At 39.0% G+C, this 22,168-nt stretch overlaps 1 protein-coding gene across 5 annotated transcripts in view; it reads right to left on the minus strand.

Annotated features, from left to right (window-relative positions):
* The window catches only part of LOC120755975 (VPS10 domain-containing receptor SorCS1-like), a 268,145-nt gene that overhangs the window by 97,485 nt on the left and 148,492 nt on the right, over positions 1-22,168 (minus strand). For all 5 annotated transcript variants that reach the window (XM_040071624.2, XM_040071621.2, XM_040071619.2 and 2 more), the window contains exon 4: positions 7,781-7,939. In XM_040071624.2, the coding sequence (XP_039927558.1) occupies positions 7,781-7,939 (159 nt within the window). The remainder of the gene's footprint in view (positions 1-7,780; positions 7,940-22,168) is intronic.

Here is a 22,168-nt window from a genome sequence, read left to right on the forward strand (position 1 = left end):
ACAGAACTGCACGTTTTGGATAAAAAAAGAATCTGAAATCATGCATGGTATTTCTTTCCTAAAATAAAGCAATCATAAATGGGCTACAGGGATGGTACTCATTTACTTCCCTGATCTCTGATCTATTTCTAAGTTCCACTGTTAAGAAGCTTAAATATCCTTGAAGCAATGAAGTTCACAAGAGGCTGCATAGACTTTGAACATTTGAAGTCGCAGGTAATGCATTAATCATGCACGCAGAAGCCATCAATAAGGCTACCCAATAATTGGTGTTTATTGAATGCTGATGGAAACACATCAGAGTGCTAAAGCTGTCAGATACCCGCTTCACAGCCCATTCACCAGTGATGTCTGCAGCTGCTTTTGCTGATGAACCACATGCCACTGCCATGCAGAGTTGTTCCGTATGGTCATAACGCAGCAATTGCTTTTGTGAATGTTCAGCAGATCACAGCACCCTGAAGATGACCCTCAGCTTTCTTCCTACCTATCCCTCAATAACTCCTCACACGCTGGCAGCTATGAGCCACGTCAGCCAGTATTCTGGCTTTGTGGCAGTTTGCAAGCAACTGCATTAGGATGATGTCCCCAGTTCATTCAATTCACATGCTAAAAAAGCGACAGGAAACATATTTTTTACCAGGAGGTATTTAAAGGACTCTGACTGGCATATATATATTAAAGACAGAAGGAGCCTCTAATATCATCCATGTGTTCCCCTCCTAACAGATGCTGCAGCATCTTTACCAGTAACTCAAGCAGTAGAGAGAATTATTCAGCCAACAACTGATGGCTGAACTAGATTCTATCATTTGGAAAGACACCCAATCTCAAGTCCAAGGGATGCTGGATTTACCACGCCACTTAGTATGCTGTCCTCAAGGTTAATTCCCTTCTCTGCTAAAAATACTATCTCTGTTTGAGCCAAACTGGGTACCCAGCACTAGCCTTCTGCTGTGTTGTAAATTTACTAAGTAGATTCATAATTGCTTAGATAACTGCAATAAATAAGCACATTCCTGTTTAAAAAGTGTATCGTATTTGAATGAGAACAGAAGAGAAAAGGCTTACTACAGCAGAATTTAGGGCAAAGTGTCAGATTTTTTGTGCACACATGCACAGCTTTAAATTTAAGAAAAAAATTATTGTTCATCATTTGCATGATATTAAAATCTATGGCTTCAAGTGAATGTAGTGTTGACAGGCACTTTGTATAATAAGAAACTTGAGACATTTTGGAGATTACACTCAACCAAGTAACAGAGACAAAGAAGACAGAGGTGAGTCATGTACAGGAAAGTGACAGGAGTTGCTCAGCACCACAGAGATCACATCCAGAGATATGGAGTAAGTCTTTATTCCTAACCCAGTGAACCATCCAACTCTGATGGAAAGGAAAAAGTAATCTTTACTCATGGAAGTAGGAAAAGTGGAGTTACATAGAACACAGAAAATCTCACAAAGAGACAGCAGATCTACCCTTAACTAAATGTATGTATCCAAGGATCCCAAGCCAGAAAAAGAACAAGTTCTCTAAGGGTACCAAGGGCTGATGTTTATACAGATGGATAAGCAAGGACATATTGATTTGCCTAAAGATGAGTGAGTCAGTGGTAAAGAGCACACTCATTACTGCTTGAAAGTCTTTCCTTCTGTTTCACTGATCACACTCCTGGCTCAGAAGTTTATCTTCCACTGGGCTGTGCTAGTTGAATTTTTTGTTTTTCCTTTTTCTTATTAGAGTAGGAAACAACATTAGAGATTCCTATCACTTTTAATTCCATTATTTATTTTAAATTGTTACCCCAGCACATTATGTTTACTGAGGTCTGTAAAAGACAGATGGGTACTCTAGGGAACAATAGTTTTCAACACAACTTCTACGCTGGCTCATGGCCAACTTAAAAAGAAAGTAAAAAAAAAAAAAAAAAAAAAAAAAAAAAAAAAAAAAAAAAAAAAAAAACAACCAATCCAAAAGCTAAAAACAAAAAAGAAGATACAATCTGGCACTATTATTCTTTTTTTGATGTCCCTTCCTTGTTTATTTTCAGAATGCTGGCTGCCACCAAACACTTATCAATTTGCCTAGAGATAGCAAGGGACATTTGCAGAGTTGTGTGGAAGATGTTATCAGGGCACCCACCAGGTGTCTGTGCTTGGAGTCCTCACACGTCCCTAACTACAAATGAGGGTATTTCTCTGCATTGCTTGCTTAAAAACATAACCACATGGAATGTCTTAAAAACAGGGAACAGCATTCACAAGACCTTCCTGTGGAAGGCCCTGTGCATCTCTAGCACAAGTGCTGGTAACCCATAAGAATAATGGAAGAACAGAAAGTGCAACACTGCGAAGGCTGGGGCAGACAACTTTTAACAGGGGAATTACTTGTTACTTTTTCCATCTTCAACAGTGTGCACCAAAGAGAATCAAGTCTGCTGGAAAACTGGCTTGGATTATTAGTGGTAGCCTAAATTATCAACTAAAATATTACCACAAATAGTGTAGACTGTTGCAGGAGTAATGCCACTGGGAAAGGAAAGGCTAATGTTAGCTTTATGCAAACTAGTTCCCTGGTTGTGTCCACAGTCTGTCAGAAGAGATAGGCTTTTCCAGAGGATGATTCGAAGTGGCTAATGCTTACCACTCTGGAGAAGCTTTTTTTCCTCTCCATTAATTTTAGATGGGATTAGCCTCCCTCAGCTAACATTAGCCCAAGTGAATAGTCCTCTAAATTGTTGTCACCACTGCTGTCAGCAGTGTAGAGGGTAAACAAAACAAAACAAAACAAAACAAAACAAAAAAAAGAGGAGGTCACTTGGTAACAGCTTTTTGGGGATTTTTGTTGGGTTTTTTTGGTGTTTTATTTTTGGTTTGGTTTTTTTGGGGCAGAGGTGTTGTGGTTTTTTTGCTTTGGTTTTTGGTTTTTTTGTGTGGTTTTTTTGTTGTTTGTTTGTTTGTTTGTTGTTTTGGTTTGGTTTTGGGGTTTTTTTCCCTCTTTTTTTTTTTTTTTCTTTTCTTTTCTTTTTTACCTGTAATGCAATTTCTGAGAAAATTAATTAGGATTTTATTCTCCCTTCTCTGGTCTAAGTAAGAAATGACTGTTAACATTGAAACCAAGAGTGTGTAAATAGAAAAAGAATAATTTATGTTGAAAGGAATCCCTAGGGGTTCTGGGTGTGATTCTTTTCTCTCAAAAGATCAGATGCAGTGGATGAAAAAAATGAAAGGTTTTAAAATTACAGAGTGTAATCAGAATAGCCCATCACATCTTGGAGAGTGAATACTGGCTGCATCTAGGGCAGATACTCTACAGTCAGACAGAAGTATTAGACCAAACCACATGGATAGATGGGGCTGAAGGTACTTTTCAGTGTCGGCCTGCTCTCTCACAGACATCTTGTGACCATATGAATCTGTATCTCGTCTCTAAGCGGCTTCTCTGTCACCCCAGATATAAGAACACCTTTCTCTTCCACGTACATGCATGAGGAGTGGACATCCTTTAATGCAGGAAAATTAAGAAGATTATATGGTTTGATGTCAGAAGATATACTGTCTCAAAAGCATCAGAATCCTGATTTGCCAGACTTCAGCACTTTAGAAATACAGACAAGTATCAGTCCCTAATATTCACCTTCAGCATGATACACACAGTAAATAAAGGCAGGCAGATGGAACTAGACACTTGGAAAAGACCAAAATGAATAAAGAAAGAAAAAAAAAAAAAGAAAAACCAACCTAAAACATAAACCCCTTCATTTACTAATGCTATGTTGACAGGGCTTCTTTAATTTGGGGTGCCTCACTTTTCAAGAGTTACTTTAAAATGAGAGCGGAGAAGCAACAACAGTAACTCCATTTTAAACCTGCTTTTCAGCCTCTGTTGCTGCCTTTCAGTACTTGAGTGCCTTCGTGCATTTACTCCTGAGCTGGGCAATTACGACTCTACATTCTGCCTGTCTGACGTGTGTTTCCCAATTTCACCTTTATTTCATCTCCCCAAATAGCTCTGTTATTGCTGGCTGATTACTAACCACTCCTCTGTGTGCCTGACCCATCTGAATAGCAGAAGATGTCTCCACATGAACTAGAGGCCCTTACATTCCACGGTCTGATTACACAGCAAACCTCTTTTGAAGATTACACAGTAATACATGAGTAATACTCCCATAAAATACAGCCCCTCATTCTACAAGCAAGCTGATTAAACCCACGAGAGCTTACACGTACAAGACCTCCAAAAAGCCTTTGCCTCACAAGCACTGCTTTACTGTGTCAGGGGCTTCCTTCTGATCTGTAAATCCCTTATGCAGAAAATGGAGAAGTATGCAGTAGTTCTGCAATTATGTGGTAAGAATCAGCCAAGTAACAACTGTACGTTCAGCCAGAACAATTAATGCAATCATGGAGCAATTAGTGCAGGCAGCAGATGGTTTGCTGCTCTTTTTTCTTCTCAAGACTGGCAGGAAAAAGCCATGACTGAATTAGGGACTGGTCTGTCAGCAGTGGTAATTCAAGTCCACTGCCCAAGGCAGAGACACAGAAGGATATGTGAACAACAGCAACTGAGTCACTGAAGTTTAACGAGTTATTGTTCATCAGCTGAACCCCAGTAATTAACCACATTCACTCACAATCAACACCCAAGAAACTGGGGCATAAAATTTTTTCAGCTAAAACAGATTTCCCTGCCATTGAATAAATCCCTATTCAAACAAACAAGAGAAGATCTTATCATAGTGAGAGACTCAGTGGGCTGTGAAGAGATTGAGGGATGATTCTGTGTGACCCATTTACTGTGTATTACAACTGAGCAATTAGAGGCATCCCCTACTGTTGGCTTTGCCCTCATCAATCCTCAATTGGATGGACAACTCCTGAGAAAAAAACCAGTCCAGATCCAAGGTGAGTCCTGCCTCTCCAGCTCTTGCTCTACTCACCACCTGATTTTACCCATCCCATTTGCTGCAATGACACTGTACAAATGGATGACAACAATCAAGTGGCTTGCTAGAAGGATGTAAAAATGTTTTCTAGCTTATTACCACCTCTCTCCTGTCAACAGCAAAATTAAATGACTGCACCAATCCTAACTAGTCAAAATCCAATTTGCTCTTCAAAGTCTCCATCAAGAAAACCCTCACAGCCTCTTCAGTCAGTGGCACCAAAGTTAGTGGCATCAAAATGTAAATTCCTTACCATGCAGATGTGTTTCCCTTGCCTCCTTGGGTCACTCTCAAGTCAGTATGCACACAGCGCCTGGAATCCAAGGAGTAATGGATTCTCTTCCCTTAAATACAGCCTTAGCACAAGATCAGAAAATAGCTGACAGCAGTGTCATTTGTTGCAAAGCACCCCTCAGCTCCCATTGCAATTATCTAAATACCTGCAGGACCTCTTAATTACTCAGAGAAAATTCTGCCTTTGGATACACAAACATGAAACCAATGGGAGTCATTTACACTTAGCCATAGGCTGAACTTGACCCTTAGTTCGAGTTACTTTTAATTTAGTCCAAGCTGATTAATACTCTTTGCCTGCTGGTTACCCTCTACAGCTCTTGCGCAAAGCTTGTTGAAGCCAGAAAATTTATCCATAAGGCTTTAAAGTAGAAACAGGGCTGTGACGGGCTCATACCCATCCAGTATGATTTAAATTCTGTTTCGGAGTTAATTGGTACAGATCCACAGACTTTGCGTTACCTGACTTTTGTCTTCCAACTACAGTATTGAATTAACAGCAGTTATTCAATTAGCTCATCAATTCCATCACAAAAAAAATTTATAATAAAGCCTACATCCTTTTGCCCCAAACCCCTCACACACCCCCCATACACACAACTCCAACATCAACCCCATAAACTCATGTTAACACACAAACAGCCCCTTTGTTCTTATATCCAGATTGTCCTTTACGATTCTGTGGAAGAGTGGGCATTTCCTACGAAATAGTGATTATATACTTCTTGGTAGCCTCAATCATGAATTAAATAAGCCTTAGCTGTAGGGCCTCTAATTCAGAATTATTTCCTGACCAGACTGAATACCCTAGCAGTTGAAATGAATTTTCCACTGTACCCTACTTTTATTTGACAAAGTTCCGACTGAAAGTTTCATTGATCTTCATGGAATAAATTTCCCATTATTAAACACAGCAACTTCCATTGCAATGGTCCTAAAAAGACGTCAGAGACCAGCTTCTGTTCTGCTTCCTATCAGTCCACAGAACTCAACAGTCACAAGGGAAAGGAAACATTTTGGCCTTGTCTAATTACATACAGAACACGGAGAAATAATTTAATCTGCACATTCCTCTGAACAGAGTATAACCAAAGAACATTTCACAAAATGCGAGGAGAGGGGGTGAGTGAAAAGTATTGCATGCAACTGACTGTACAGAAAGAATCAGGAGGCAAGATGCATTTTTCACTTGCAAAGGGTATTAAGCTACAGTCCTGGAAGGGTTCTGGTTTTGAGTATAAAAAGGAAGAAATGTTCCAAAAATTTAAATATGGTCATTTTGCAACCATACCTACTTAGTTTCCTTAAACCTTTGTTTTCTCAGGTTTACAGCCTAATTTATGCAAAATGAAAATTATTAGTTTAATTCTTTTACAATTAATTTAACTACACAGATAGAAAACATCACAGATATCAAACTTATGTTGGTCTTTACATTAATGTATATCCTGAACAATTCAGCCAGTAGTTAGCTCATTGATTATATTCATAGATTCTATTCTGATAGACTCATCATACACAAAACAAAAAGGAGACCACTGAATTATTTCATGCAAAAGCTTATATGCTAAATGTCAAGATATTTCACCCTTTTACCCTTGCTGGAAGCCCAAAAAATTCTTTTGCTCTTTTTCCAGTTTTATTCAAGAACTTTAAAACATCAGGACATGAAATCTGCAATTTCTCTGAGCAGTTTGCTCCAAAGGCTAGTTACTTTACAGCTGAGTTTATCTGCTGTTGACTCCCAACCATCAATTTTTGTTAGAAGTTTTTATCGCTAAATTGAAATGGTTTCTCCTATGATTTGTCTTCCCCCATAGAAATATTTATGTGCAACAATATAGTTTTCCTTCAATATGCTTTTTGTTGAACTAAACAGATTGAGGTCTAGCAAGTCCTTCACCGTAAGAAAACTGACTTTTATTGATGTGTCTGATTTTCAAAAAATTCCAACAATGAGTTCTCCACAAAAAAAGTCCTGTGATGTTGTGTTAGGTTGGGCTGCAAAAAATGAAGGCAAATCTCACAGCATATTTATCTGCCTGATGGATTACTCATACTGAGGGAACTGGACTTCAAAGGAAATTGATTCACTGCTACTTTTTCCTCTTAGAAAATCAAAAACTACTTGAAAATATGCCAACCAGAGAGAGGAACAAGGAGTGTCTTATACTGTTCTTGGAGCTAATAATAAACTGGAAGAAGAGAATTGTCAAATAAGAGGCCAAGAGCCTCATTAGAGGTTTGTGAAGGATCCTAGCTGTCTTCTCCGCCCATGGCCTGTCACACAATATTGCCAAAAGGACAGATGAATGAACACAGACTGCCAGATCAGTAATAGAGGGCTAGGCCCCAGGAACACAGCAGATGCCCATATCCTTTACTTCGACCTTTACACTGAGGCTTGGTCAATGTTTTCTGCTTGGACAGTCCAAAGACTGTCCTGGTATCACCCCAAAGACTGTCCTGAATGCAGTTGCACAGAGAGATGGGGAAGCTCTGGATTTTCCCCAAGCAAACAAACCCACAGCTCTTACCTTCTGATCTTGGCTGTAGGCTAAGATCCAATCTTCCTGTTTGGGGTGGAAGAGCAGACTGTGGATGTAGAAGTTTAGACGGTATTTTTGATAGGTGGCTCCTTCATCAGAACTGATTAATAAGCTGCTTTCAACTTCTGGATCAGTCAGCAGCATAATCTATATGGAAAGGAGAGATGAAAATACAGTGGTTAAGAGGAGTCAGATGGCAAACTAAGCAAGCAGCTAGGAACTTCAGAGAAGCTTATTATATATGACTATTACAAAACGCTTCAATGTAATGTCAAATCTACTATAGCAAATGTTTCAGTAATGAAAACATTATGTTTCAGCTGTGCATATAAACACATAGCATATGATCAATTAGGCAGAATGTCATTCTGCCTTTACCACTAGTTAAATCAGATCTAAATGAAGCTGTGCTTAACTTATTCGAAAAATTAAACCCAAAATTTTTTAACACTAGAGCACAGAAGTTACCTGCCAGGCACAGTGGGCTGCTAGGGTTTTCAAGAAAGATCTATTGGAGCGGCAGACAAAAAGTTAAGAAAAGAAACCCAAGACACAGAGAGAAGAGAGAGACTCATGTCTAATGGTGGGGTTTGTAAGAGTCTGTTAAAAATTTCAGAGAATGCAGTTCCACTGCCTAAAATATTATAACCTGGCTGTCTGCAACAAGCAGTCTTGTTTTGGCACGAGAACACATTTGATAACGTGCTGGGCTCTTTCCACCTCCAGTTTCTACAGTGCTGTGAATTGCAGATTTCCTAGAGTATCAAAAACAATCTCTGCATAGTAAATTTACTTTCTGGCTTTGTCCAGGAATGTTAGTTTAGCAGTAACAAAAGATACACGGCTTAGAGTTGTAGTAGCTACTTCACCCCATCACCTGCGGTATTAATTGATCTGCATTGCTGATGAATCAGTGACAATGATGAGCTACTCCTCCCACGAGTCTCTGCACAAGAGAATATATAAGTCTGAGCAGTAAAGAGATTGTTCCAGTATTTCAGCAACAGAGAAATACCCCTAAGGAATGGGAATGAGGCATCATGACTGAAAAACACGGAAAGTTTTAAAGAATATTTGCCTTGGAAAGGTATTAAAGGCTTCAATCGTTAGCATTTCTATTTTATTTTTTCTAAGTTGCTTTGCAAATGGCAAACATTGATATATTTTTAGACAAGCCTGAAATGAAAATATCCACACCTGGCATGTCTCAGAACAAATTCCTGTCTGGGTTTGAGCACTGCAAAAATCACACACTCCATTTCCTTCTCTTCTTTCATTTAGGCAGGCAGAGTTAGACACAACTTAACTTGCTACCTAGGAATTATAAGGAAGCATAGCATCTGTGTCTGGGAGACACCAGATGCTAAAGAACTATTGTATGTGAAGGTGTAAATACACATATCATCTACACAGAATATGCCCTCCATTATTGAACAGCTGCCAAATCTTTTTTTTTCTGTCTCTAGAAACCTCCTTGGTAGCATAACAATTTGTCCTCTGACTTAGAAGTTTGGGGCTCGGCAAAACCCCTGAACTTTCAGATCCTGAATAATCTCAGAGCAGTTACACACCCCCACTGTATCTCTAACATAAAATACGGTAATGCTTCCATTGCAGCACAAAGGTAGAATGTCCTATTATATCTAATTTACTTTAGAAATTAGTAATGAAAATGTACATTTTTAAACATTTTTATTTTCATTTAACACTTTCAAATGTTCCAAGCACATAATTAACATGATTTCAAAACTAAAGATTGATAGATGTTACACAGAAAGAATTAAAAATCAAAATATCAATATATATAAAAATATAAGATACGGTCACAAAGTAGCCTATCCAGCTTCTGAAGCCAAAAATTGTGATGTTTATCAGTTGGTTCCTTTTTCTTATCACACGAATTTCTGGGACCAGGTTCCTATGTTTAACACTTATTTATTTGGTACTGTGATTCAAGTATTATGATTTTCCTATTTTTATGACTTCCTTCTTGAGTGGATTTTGTTTATGTTGGTATTTGGAAATATCACAGCACAGCATTAATTTGGACTAGAGCAACTAGAGCAGAAATAAGCACAAATCAATGGGCTTGATCTGAGCTCCCTGAAGTTAATAAGAGTCTTGTCACTGATTTTGGATTGTGCCTCTAAGGCAAGCTGTTAATCAAGATCCACTCTAGTCTCACACAGTTCCTTCTACCTGGGCAGGGAACTCGTCTGACCTCATCACTGTCACATCCAAGCACATCACTGCCTTAACACATTTTCTGTCAGGCCACTCCTCTGAAGTGTGGAAGTGCTCTTATCTGCATTTCTTAAAAAGGGAATGGAGGGAGAGAGAAACTGTTGAGGTACTGAAGCACCTAATACTTCACCCAATCAATAAAAGTTAAGTGCCTAAACAGACTTTCAAACACTGCCAACTTTGGCTTTAATCTGCTAACTTCCACCCTTGTTTTCAGGCGTATCTGGTCTCCAGAAGCCATGGCTTTGCATTGTGATAACCAGCCATTCTACAGGAAAAAGTGCTTCAGGACACACCAGTTTCGTTTCAAATGCCAATAGCACCTCAGATGTGACAGAGATGTGGCAGAGCTGCGCCGAGCTGCCGTGAATTTATGTGAGGGCACGCAGAGTGGGAGACAAGGCAGGGAGTTGATGGATGACTCTATCCACCAGTCAAATTGCTAACTATGAGACCAGCTTTCAGCATTATCTGCTCCACTGTTGTTCCTTGTACTGCTAATCACTCTGCACACGTGTCATAAAGCAAAACAAGTTAGAGCCGACTATCAGTCATTACTCGCATCACAGCCTCAGCACCATGTTTTTTAATAAGATAAGAAAAGCAAATTTCATTACAACGTATCTGTCCGTAAATAATCAGAGTTACAAGCCCAAAAGATAGCATTTATTGGATAAGTAGAATAAATTGATACCTGTATGAGAAGTAAGTCAAAACAAGAGGAAAAGGCTGAGTGTATTTATCTAACCCTTTCAGAGCACACCAGGAGCGTGCTTCTGAAATTTGCCCTCCAAAATTTTGCGGAAACGTCTGCAGCAAGTCCTTGTGTTCTGATTCAGGCCACACTGATCTCAGAGCACAAGAAATGCATTCCTTTTCAAGGAAACGAAAACATTACTTCCCTGCCCATGGCAGGGGGTTGAAACTAGAGGATCTTTAAGGTCCCTTCCAACCCAAACCCTTCAATGACTCTGTGACACACCTCAGGAGTGCATCCAATGTTTTCCAACCACTGTTCTGGGCATTCAGATCACAGAATCACGTTAGCACTATTCTGAAGTCAGACCCTCTACCTTCAAAATACCAATAGTGCAGATGTCATCTCAACATCAACCATTTCATTCTACAAACACACTTTCACTGAGCTGCACTACATGATAATGTAGTTGCAGTCAACGTTAGTTTAGTTTTATTGCCTAAGTTGCCTGGAATATAAATGAGAAAGGAGGGAAAGTACAATTAATTTTAATGTTTTTTTGTTGCAGCACATGAAATACAGAGTAAGTACACTTTAGAATTTCCTTTTAAATAAATTAACACAATTTCTGCTTTGAAGTAGTCTATTACCCATTGACTTTATGCAGCTGCTTATACACAAAATACAACCAGACACAAATGTGTTGAATAATAAAAGCATGAAAACCAAAACCAGAAACAATAACAAAAATTAATCTAATTTTAGATGCCATAAACTTTAATAACCAAGAATATCTAAGATAAAAGTAGAAAGAAACTACTTTTATCATTTTGGGCTTCACTGTAGAAAGCGTGCTGGATTTTCTGAAATGTGAGCTGCTCCATCAAACATCTTGCTCTGCTTTTACAGTGCCTAATACAGCATATTACTCCTCTCCCAGCCCAGATTGGGCTCTATGTGAAGACTTGGGCCCATGATTTTCACGTTGACAGTTTTTAAACTACCTCTGATTCCACCATGACAAAATGAAGTCATTAACACAGGAATAAGAGGAGCGATATTCATCTGCCTCTCACTTGCAGCAAAAAGCCCTTTGTAGTGGGAGACCAACCTTAGAGTGCCTCTGGTCTGGCTTATTGTTGTCTTATGTTAAACAAAAGTGAAGAATGAGCAGAAGCAAAGACTCCTTCACCCTAGCAAGAATAATTACTCTCAGTTCAGATCAGTGTTCAGCAATGATCAGAATCTGCTTATTCACACCAGGCAGAGCAAGCAAACACTGCACTTCCTATTGCTCCAGATGGATAGGTTTTTTTCCTCTATTAAAAAAAAAGCCAATACAGTTGACACAGGCTTTTGCAACCAAATGTAAGGCATCCATTAATCATCGCCCTCTAAAAAGGGAGAAACGTGATTTGCTTTTCATAGAAATGACAAATGGAAACCAAACATAATTTATAGACCTTAAAACAGTCCACACTTTTTTCACCCATTTTTCAGTGCTAACTCTGCTGATGACATTGCCATTGACAATTACATTTATTATTGATATCATCACAAAGAAACCCAAGAATTCTTAGCAAGGGGACTCTGATTTTGCTTCTATAGATGGAATTGTGAGCCTTATAAATCTGCTGTGAACCCTAGATTTAGTGGCTTAGTAAAAAGAGTCCAGAATTACCTCAGTCTTTTATTTTGGCCACTCATATCTCTACTTGGACCGGCTTTTTGCTAATACTTCTTAGGAAAGAGCATAGTACAAGAGAAATAGTACAGCATCAAAAAAAAACAAAAACCCAACTAATCTATTTCATGGAGTCACATGTCTTTTCATTCACTTCAGATGGATCAACAGATACCATCTGATCAGAAACAGGGACAAAATGCAAAACAGGTCAAATCCACTGAAAGAACCTTCACTTTCCTTCCCTATCATAAGCTTCATGCATAGACCCAACCCTGGTGACCTATACAGAACAAATAATATTTCTCATAAGACACAGCAGAAGAGGAAATCAGCAACAGAAACCAGAAATGTCCTACTCCTAACAAAAGCAGGACATTCCCTACTTAAATTCTCTAAAGAGCTTCATTTTCTCCCAGCTTCTCTGCATGTCAGTTGCATAACTTCAGACGGTTGTGGGGTTTGGTTTTTTCACATGGTGACTGATAGCGAGAGGATCCGTGTTGTGGACTCCCAACATAATAATGAAATGTCATTTCTGCCACTTTACATAGCACTTCTGAATTTGGATTGCCTTTTTCAAGTGAGTGTCAGAGTGTATGAGTGTGCAAGAGTGTGTAAACATGTACAAGAGTAAGAGTGTTTAAGAGTGTAAGAGTGTGTAAGAGTTCATGTGTATAAATAACTGTGTGAGTGAGTAAAGAGAGAATCTGGTCCTCCAGATTCAGCACTCCACACATGCATTCAAAGAAACGTGCTCTGCTTTTAATTAATTGAACCCATTCATTGCTTAAGCTTTCTTAAGACCTAGAATAAGATATAAAGTGAAACAATCCAAAGGAAGGAACTGCTTTGGTCATGAAATTCTGAAATAAATGCAATGCTACTGTAAAGCAAATTAGACCTATTCCTTTTACAGAACTGAGCTGCTGGAAGCAGTACATGTTTGCAAGAGCTAACAAATTAGAGACAAAAATTATAATAGAAATAACGCAAGCATTTAGTTGGATATTAATAGGGAAAGAGGAGACTGAAGCCTCCATGAAGTTTTAAAAATCTTTCCTCATGGGCGAACATCATGCTGTAGAACTGTGCATATGAGCAATGCCACTAAAATTTGGCCCAGGTTTCTGCTTCAGATAAATTGGGTAACAGTATGAGCACCTAAATGAAACATGAAATGAGCTAGAGCTGACAGTTTTGAAGCTGTCTCTAATGCTAGCTAAAAGACAAGGTTAGTTGCTGAGCAATTTCATTAAGACACTATTAAAATAATACACCAATAATTCAATTGAGGCATTGTGGAGTATTTCATTGCCAGAAGTTCTTTTTAACTCAGAAAGTGCAGCAATTTTGTAAGGAAAGAAAATACTCCAGTGACAGAATTACACTTATAACACTGAAGAAAAAAAGAAGAATATTGCCTTTGAATGATGACCTGAATCCAAATGGTCACAGAAGTAGGTAGAAATGACCTCTTTAATACAAGGAAAATGTCTGGAGCAAGTTGTTTTGCAACTGTTACTCAGTGACCTAAGAAGAAAGAAGTTCTTATTCATACAAAGACACATAACCCAAACTCATTAAATCAGCTTGTACTTTGATGATATGGAAGGTAACATACTTCAAATCACCCCCAAATAAAACCACAGTCATGCTGACTAGACAGCGTAATTCAGATTCCGACTGAATCCAGATCCAGACAGTGGAATCCATCATCACTTCCCCCAAGAAACCCCAGGAGGTCCATAACTGGTAGGATACAATCATCTTCCTCAAATCTCGGCTGTTTAAATGTAAGAGAAATTATGTACCAAAAGGCTCAGACAGTGAATTCGTCTCGTTTGCACCCATGAAAGATTTAGTGCTCACTGAATGATAAGACAATCTCTTGTCACCAGAATACTAGATGGCAAAGGACTATCTTTTAAGAGAGAAAAATTACCATCTGCCAATATTTTTGAAAGCTCAGATTGCACAGTATTCCTAATAAAAGAATTGTTGAGAATTGCATTTGGCATCTTGATGAATGTTGTTTGACATAAAAAGCTGGCTAGTGGATGGAAAAAAAAAATCCATTTACCTGTTCTGTATTATTCAAGATGTTCATAACAGGCCAAAAGTGACTGCAGAATAAAGCAGCTACAAAAGCTGCGGTTTTTATTATCTGTGGGAATCATCTATGGTTGTTTTACTGGATAGAAGGTGTGAGTGTATGTATGAACAACAACTTACAAGTATTTTATGTGGTGGTGTGTACTGTATATCACTGAAGTCCCAGGTACAGGGTTGGGTCGGTGCAATAAAGACTCAAGAAAAGCCGACATGAGGCTGAGACACCTGTGCAGATGTGATTCAGTTGTTCTCTCTGTTAATCCTTTTTGATATGAAGGGGGGTGCACAGAAAGTTCAGAGGCGCAGGGAGAAGATTTTTCCTTAGAGACAACAGCGTACAGAACCAATCCCTCCTTACTCTAAACATCACCCCCGAGAACCTCTGAAAGCACCGATCGGGATGGGACCGCTCCTGTTCCCACCGAAATCCAAGAGAGGGCAGTGCACCCCCACAAGCCCTTCTCTGCCCAGCCTCGGGACATCCATCCCGGGGACAGCTTCCCACCTACAGCCTCTCGTCTGCAGCTGAGCCCTGGCAGAAGCCGCGTTTTCAAAAGTGCCTCACCTTGGACCAGACCCGAATAGATTCAGCTACCTTTTTTTTTTTTTTTTTTTTTTTTTTTTTTTTTTTTTTTTTTTTTTTTTTTTCCATTAAAGCTGAAGAAGTTGCGGCATCTCAGGGGGTTTGTGTTGTGAGCTGCTGAGTCACCGCTTGTGGGCTGGGCTGTGCACAGAGAGAAACATCCACCTTCACCTTCTCAAGAGTAAGCCGCAATCCCAGCGGCCAGGGTGAATTATCAAAATATATACTTTTGCTTTGAGGTAATAATTAAGCAAAGGGTGAAAAAAGATGCAATGGGGGAGAAAGGAGTCACTGAAGATTAATGTCACTTTTTAAATCTCAGGTTTTTAAAGTCCAGTTTCCATTTCCATTAAGCCAGAATTAAATGAAAATAAAGATTCTACATTTGGTCCTTACCTGATTTAGTGAACCTAATGTTTTCATGAGGGCTGTAAAAAAGGACACAAGCTCTTTGTGTCATCCTTACCAAAAAATAGAAATGTAATGCTAAAAAAAATAAAGAAATCCTCTCATCAGTATAACTTAATGAGAATACTGAAGGATGTTTCTGAGTTACTTTTGCCTTATCTAGAACTATACAGTGCTTCATAATTTAAATTATTTAATGTAGGTACGTAAAGCCATATAGAGGTCATTTATTTCAAATTCCTGCTTCACACTGAGCCAGTTTCAAAGGTACAGATAAGTTCTCAGGACCTTGTCCTGTCAATATTTAAATACCTTCAAGGATGGAGATTCCACAAACTCTTTGGGCCTATCCAATCTGATACTGTTTAGTTTTCATTCAGTGTTAATTTCAAATACCTGGGGTTATGTCAGTTCTAGAATAAACAAAAACACCTTTGATTTTACACTCCCTTTATCTTAAAAATCTATCTCAACTTAGCCAGACCTTTGGAAGCTGGAAGTGCTGTGTGAGCCCAAAGCACCAAGGTTAGTTTCACCCGCTGGGATCCCGTGGCAGTGCTGAAAATAGAACTCGTCAGGCTCAGCTCCTAATCATAGGCATAAACATGAGCACTGGAGCAATCAGTTCTGGGGGAAGGAACATGAAAAGATTAAGCTTCTCAGTTTTTCAAATCTCCCTCAAATCAAATTGTAGATTTTTATCTCTTCATTCCACAGAATGGGCCTAATTTAGTAACTTGACATGAAATGAAAATTTCTTTTTTCTGTTTCTTTATTATTATACTCTGCTTTCTCTTCCTTTACATTGGGCACAAAAAGCTTTATCACCATAACCAGCTTGAAAATATATTACTCAAAACTTAAGTAAAACACAGTAGAAACTTCCATTCTGAAATAAAATCTAATTCATAACAATGACTGATTATTATTCTTTGAGAAGAAATAAAGAGACAAAGGCAAAATCTGAGGAAATCTACAAGTATTATAGGCACTTTATTTTGGACAGTGCAATCTAGTTTCAATTATTAATTATCCATTCTTTTGCAACAGATGTTCTGCATTGTACAGAACAGAGAAAAAAATAAGCTGAGACATTCTTACAGTTTTACTTGCTCAGGGGAGAAAGAGATCCTCAGCTTTGTAGACATCTGGAATGAGCTGTGTTCATACATCTTGCCCCTACTTTGTTCTGTTGCTCAGTAAGGCATTCCTTTCACTGAAGAATCTCATGAGATTAATTAGTTAATCTTCACACCAACTTTGTGCTAGAGATGTAAAGCGCACATATCAAGAGGGAAAATTACTTGGACAAACTCCACTAATCAATCAATGGCACAAAAAGAAAGAAGCCACTTGCACTGTAAGCGTATTACAAACAATAGCATCTCCCAGCCCCGAATGCCGGGCCCTAAGGGTTGTTAATCCTAGTGAAAGCAAGTGGAAACTTTTGGCCTAAAAGTGTGGTAACCCAAGCAGAGCGACAAAAGGAACACAGGGAAAAGAGGATCACCAAGAGAGCAATTTTTTTCCTGGAGGGTAAGTGACAAATGCACGATTCACAGGATGAGCCCTGGCAGGGCTCCAGTCCAGGCTGGATGGGTGCTGAGCTACCTGGCCTGGTGGAAGGTGTCCCTGGTCACGGCAGGGGAGTTGGAATGAGATGGTGGTTGAGATCCCTTCCAACCCAAACCGTTCTGTGATTCTGTGTGACAGCTATGCCAAGCATGGGCAGATGGTCCATTCACTGAACACCTGGTTTCACAGCCAACTCTTCCAAGCCAAGCCACTTGCCTCTGGCCAGCCCTGGCACCCCTGTGCCACTGTGCTGTTTAATATTTCAGGGTTCTTACTCTTGCCTATGTTTCATAGCACACCCAAAGTGAAGAAACAAAGGGGAGGGAACATCACAAAGCAAAAGCACCTCAGACTGGGCAGAGGTGACCCGCTGGTCCCAAGGACATTAATATCCATACCTGCTCACCTCCATCTCCCCGCACAATGTTCTTATCCCTCCATTTCCTACAGATGTTCTCATCTTATTTCACCTAAAACCCACCAGATGAAACTGTTCAATGAGTGTGGCTGATTTTATCCAAAGCACTTAAACTAGTCCATCAGTTCTCAGGTGGGGACTGGTGCTCCCAGCAAGAAGCCCCTGGAACCCAGCAATAACTTTGAACAGTTGTTTAAACTAGGTGGGGTTAGTAAGAAACTGCTAATTTTCCTTCATCTGTTTTCCCTTTACTGGCAAAATGCCTGGAACTGACTTCACTGCAGCTGGTGGCACTGTACCTGTCTGAGGCAAATATCAAATATCCTTTAGCATCTGCTGCATTTGTGTTCTGAAAGTGGGAATCTTAACCAAAAGTGCAACAAGACAGAAATCAGAGTTTGCAGTTGCTAACCAAAATAAATGCTCTGGGTGGTAGAAATGGGAAGAAAAGCAAAAGTACAGTTTTTCAGGATAATTATCAAAGTTTTGGAAAAAGTAATTCACATTCAGATTTTTTTTTCTTGAATTTGCATATATTCTTTGTGAAAGAAAATGAACACTTACACACAGCAAAAAAAGAGCAGGAAGTTTACTAAATTGTCTGCAATAATAAAGGCTATTTTTCACATAGTGGAAGAATTCTTTTCCATTTACTTTTCTCACATGAAGTTTTCCAAAAACTTGGTATTTTAAAACTTAACTACCTGAAAAAAGAAGGATCTGGTTTCAAAGAGTCATTCACAAAAAATCTCATTTCACGTAGGATTTTTTGTTTACCTTTTTGGTTTTAGGGTAATGAAAGGAGGTTATTAGTTACTGTTTACTCCTTAAAAGCTTTTCTATGGACATCTCAAGTGTAGAAACTTTATTTTAATAAATTTTTAAATTCTTTTCAATTTAAAACTGATTCTACCAGCTGACACCTTTAGAAAAGATACATATTATAAGACTCCCAGTATAATCAACATAATCATCAGGATTTGAGCCACAATTTCTGCTCTGAGTTACAATTCTTTTCTCTTGGGAGATGGCTATACAACCTAGTGATTATTAGTGATATTTTATTACTGGATTGAAATGGAATTGCTTTCAAGTATTTATCTACCACCACACACATACACAACAAATGATGGTAACAGCGGATCATACTTCACTGGAACAATATCAACTTTGTAATGGTACACCTGATTCTGCTACTTCTTGATTTTTAGGCATGAAGATGGGAAAAAATATGAGTACAGGGACTAGAATGGAACATGAATGAAGTCTCTTTCTTGTGGGTATGAATCAGGTCAATTTTCCTACCCTATGACAGTCATGAAAACAAGCAAAGGCTTAGAGGAGAAAGCAGCAAGCACAGCAAAGAATCTTCTGATATGGTCTGTTAATTTTCCACTTCTCACCATACACTATAAGGTCTCTTCAGATTCATGGCACACAGTTCTGTCCTACCATCGACCTGCTTCCAGGCTTTGAGCCATCTTTAACCAGGATACGTGCTCATACAGCTGGAAATTCCACAAGTAACTGTGCCTTTCCCAAAGAGATGACATGACACTTTTTGTACCCTTTAAATTCCAAAGCATGTATCTTTGTGTTAGCTTTGCTGAAGCTCCATGTTTTACTTCATTTTGGCTTCTTACATGCTAATTCTCAAATGTTCTCTGAAATTTCTACTTAGTTTAAATTTTTCCCTCTGACTGTGAATAAAGCACAGCTTCACTAATTATGTCTACAGCTAATTCTTTTTTTATGCACATTTATCTGATTTGCTTCTCTCCAAAGCATTTTTTGTATTAATGCATTAATTTCATAATCACTTCAAATTATGTTCCATGTTGCATGAACAATTGGGGAATTAGCATCTGCTTGCAAATTGTTAGCTTGGCTTTTCATTTTTGTTGTTGCAGTTGATGGACTCAAATTATCCATACTGAATGTGCCCGAAAAGAATTCCACCTCCAACAATAAATAATTCTCTTTACTTTCTGTATTGGTTCTTGTTAAGGGAATTCAGTGCAGTTATGCAACAGAATAGAACACTGTTTTTCCTTATCAGTTTTGGTGTAGCAGTTGATTTCTGTGTAGAGTCACTGTGTGACAGTCTTTCACAGATGCTCCTAGGTAGCTACTGCACTGGATTTTTCAATTCTATTATCGTTCTCTGGTTACCAGGATTCAGGTTCTCAGACAGAACCACAGTGTCACAGACCAGCCCTGACATCTAAGGAAGTTCAGTGAGCAGTGAGCTCACATTAAGTAAGGGTAGCGTTGTTCAGCTGCCTGAGACCCAGTACAGCTGTTTTCCACTGAAGTGACCTCCTGAGCCTATTCAGACACAGGGACATGGAAGCTGTTCTGGGTCACGCCAAGATGCTGCAGGAGCATAAGGGCTAAAATATGCATGAAGAAATGATGCCCCATGCCTCATTTCCCTCCTTGCACATAGCATGTGACATCCAAGGTGGATGGCAATGTAGAAAGTAAAGTGCTCTTGTCCTTTTACTACTCCATTTCAGAGCTCTCGATGCTTCTCCTTGGCCCCTCAATTTCCCCTTTCTTTCCATGCAATTTACCGTCTTCTAAAATCAGTAATTTCCCCCAATTTTTTAAATAAGGGTGGCAAAATGAGTATGATACATCAATCTGCTGAGATTTTTTTACTACCCCACCTACAGTTCATGATCTAATCTACCTTTACAATGTCTGAAGCAAAGGATCGGCATTCTTGCTTTGTCTTCGCATACCATCACAGCAGGCATGACCAATTAGTTCAATACACAGAGAAAACCAATTTTTAAAACAGAACCTCAGTTGGTGCTAAAGCCTACTGAAATTAATAGAGCGTGATTAGAAGTTAATGGCATTATTTAAGGTTGAACCAACTGAAGCTATACCTTTCTGTCTTCATCACCCAGTGCATAGTTCCACCAACAAAGAGAAATCCACTTTTTTCAAAAACATTGGTTTTACAGAAATACTACAGCAGGTTGCATGTTTTCATGTTATCATCTCCAAATAGAGCCTTCTTTAAGGCTGAATGTCACCTGTCTGTGACATGCTGATGGAAACTTCAATCCATATCCCTCCTTGGCTCTCTAATAAGGTGACTAAAGCTTTTAGCAGTCACACAGTGGTGGAACTTGCAAGAAGGCTTTCTTGCACAATAAACATTTTCATTATTAAAACCAAACCAGGACAAAGCCTTGCTGGATTTTTATATGAAAATTGCTATAACAGAACTTATCCTTCTGCTTAAAATGCAGCATACAAGGAAGAGCATTAAAACATACTCGAATTTTAGGGGCTTTTTTTTAAAGGAGTGAAAAAATGGTGGGTACTTTAAAGTGACCTTCCTAGCTGTGTAGCTGATCTTGCCAAATCAGAATCCTAGTCATTATTAGACTAATTGCCAAAACTGCACAGTAGCAATCCCCTAGTGAAGAAAGAGAGGAATCATACTTAGACCTGTTTTAAGACTATAGAATTTATGGTATTTTTAGTGACTTGATGCCATGGAGTCAAAGATCGGCTTTCACCCTTAGCAACATTCTATGACAGCATGAACTGTCCTCCTGTCATACTTCATGTCAGGTATTTGGGTGTCTGCTCATCAAACTTCAATGAATGCTTGAGAGCCTGAGGCACTAACGACTTCAAGCAGTGCTATTACTCATGAGATGACAAAGGAAACGTGGACTAAGCCTGTAATGCCTTAATGGCTTCTCAGAGCTAGATGTTAAACCGTTTGATAACTCATTCCTAATTATGGAGAGTATGGAAGCAATTTAACTCAATCAACTAGTTGGCTTCAAAGACAGAGTTGTATTTTCTTTATCAGAAGCCAGTGAGTGATCAGTATCAGCTTCAGCAGCACTGATAACACATGCAACAATGGCTGTTGAGTGCCAATGACTGCTAATGAGAACTTGATCAATTGTATTTCTATTGATGCAATTCCGACTGTAATGGGGCTGCTTCTGATGATAAGGAAAATAAGTTAGGAATGATCCTATTGTCAGCCATGGCAAATTCCAGCGCTGCCTATTTCTTGCTATTCCATATGCTGCTTAATATTCAGAGCATTTCTCCAGTTGTTTCTGCATTATCCAACCCCTCATTAAAGACTCCAAGGATCACAATGCCTAGGTGTTTGCAGCTACTATGCTGTAGAACTCCTGAGGTACCTTGTAAAGGTTTGCTTTTTCTATTAATGCCTAGTGGATGCAAGGTGAGAGCAAAGCTACCATTTTTTACCATTCAGGCAGTGTCAAACACGATCATCCATTACCAGCATCTTCTCACACAACTTCCTGGAGGGTGCACTGCATTAATACAGGTATTAATGTCCAGGTCTGTCTGTTGCTCAGTGATACAGATTAGGTTGTTTGATTGGATGCTTCCAGCAGTATTTCTACATTTACACTCAACATCTCCAGTTTAAGCTTTCTCTCGGCCATGTTCACCTCACACAAGCCAAAGCCAAATAAATAATAGACCATTTTGGCCCCTGGGAAAATTATCCCCACTGCCATAGGGGGGAACTGCATAATACAGTCCAGCTGATTTCTTTAAGCTCTTTTGTGCATAAGTTTAAACACCATCCCCAACATAAAATTTCAGCTGGCAGCTCATTTCATACATAAAGAAAC

The sequence above is a fragment of the Hirundo rustica genome, chromosome 8, assembly GCF_015227805.2.
Source record: "Hirundo rustica isolate bHirRus1 chromosome 8, bHirRus1.pri.v3, whole genome shotgun sequence".
Taxonomy (NCBI): domain Eukaryota; kingdom Metazoa; phylum Chordata; class Aves; order Passeriformes; family Hirundinidae; genus Hirundo; species Hirundo rustica.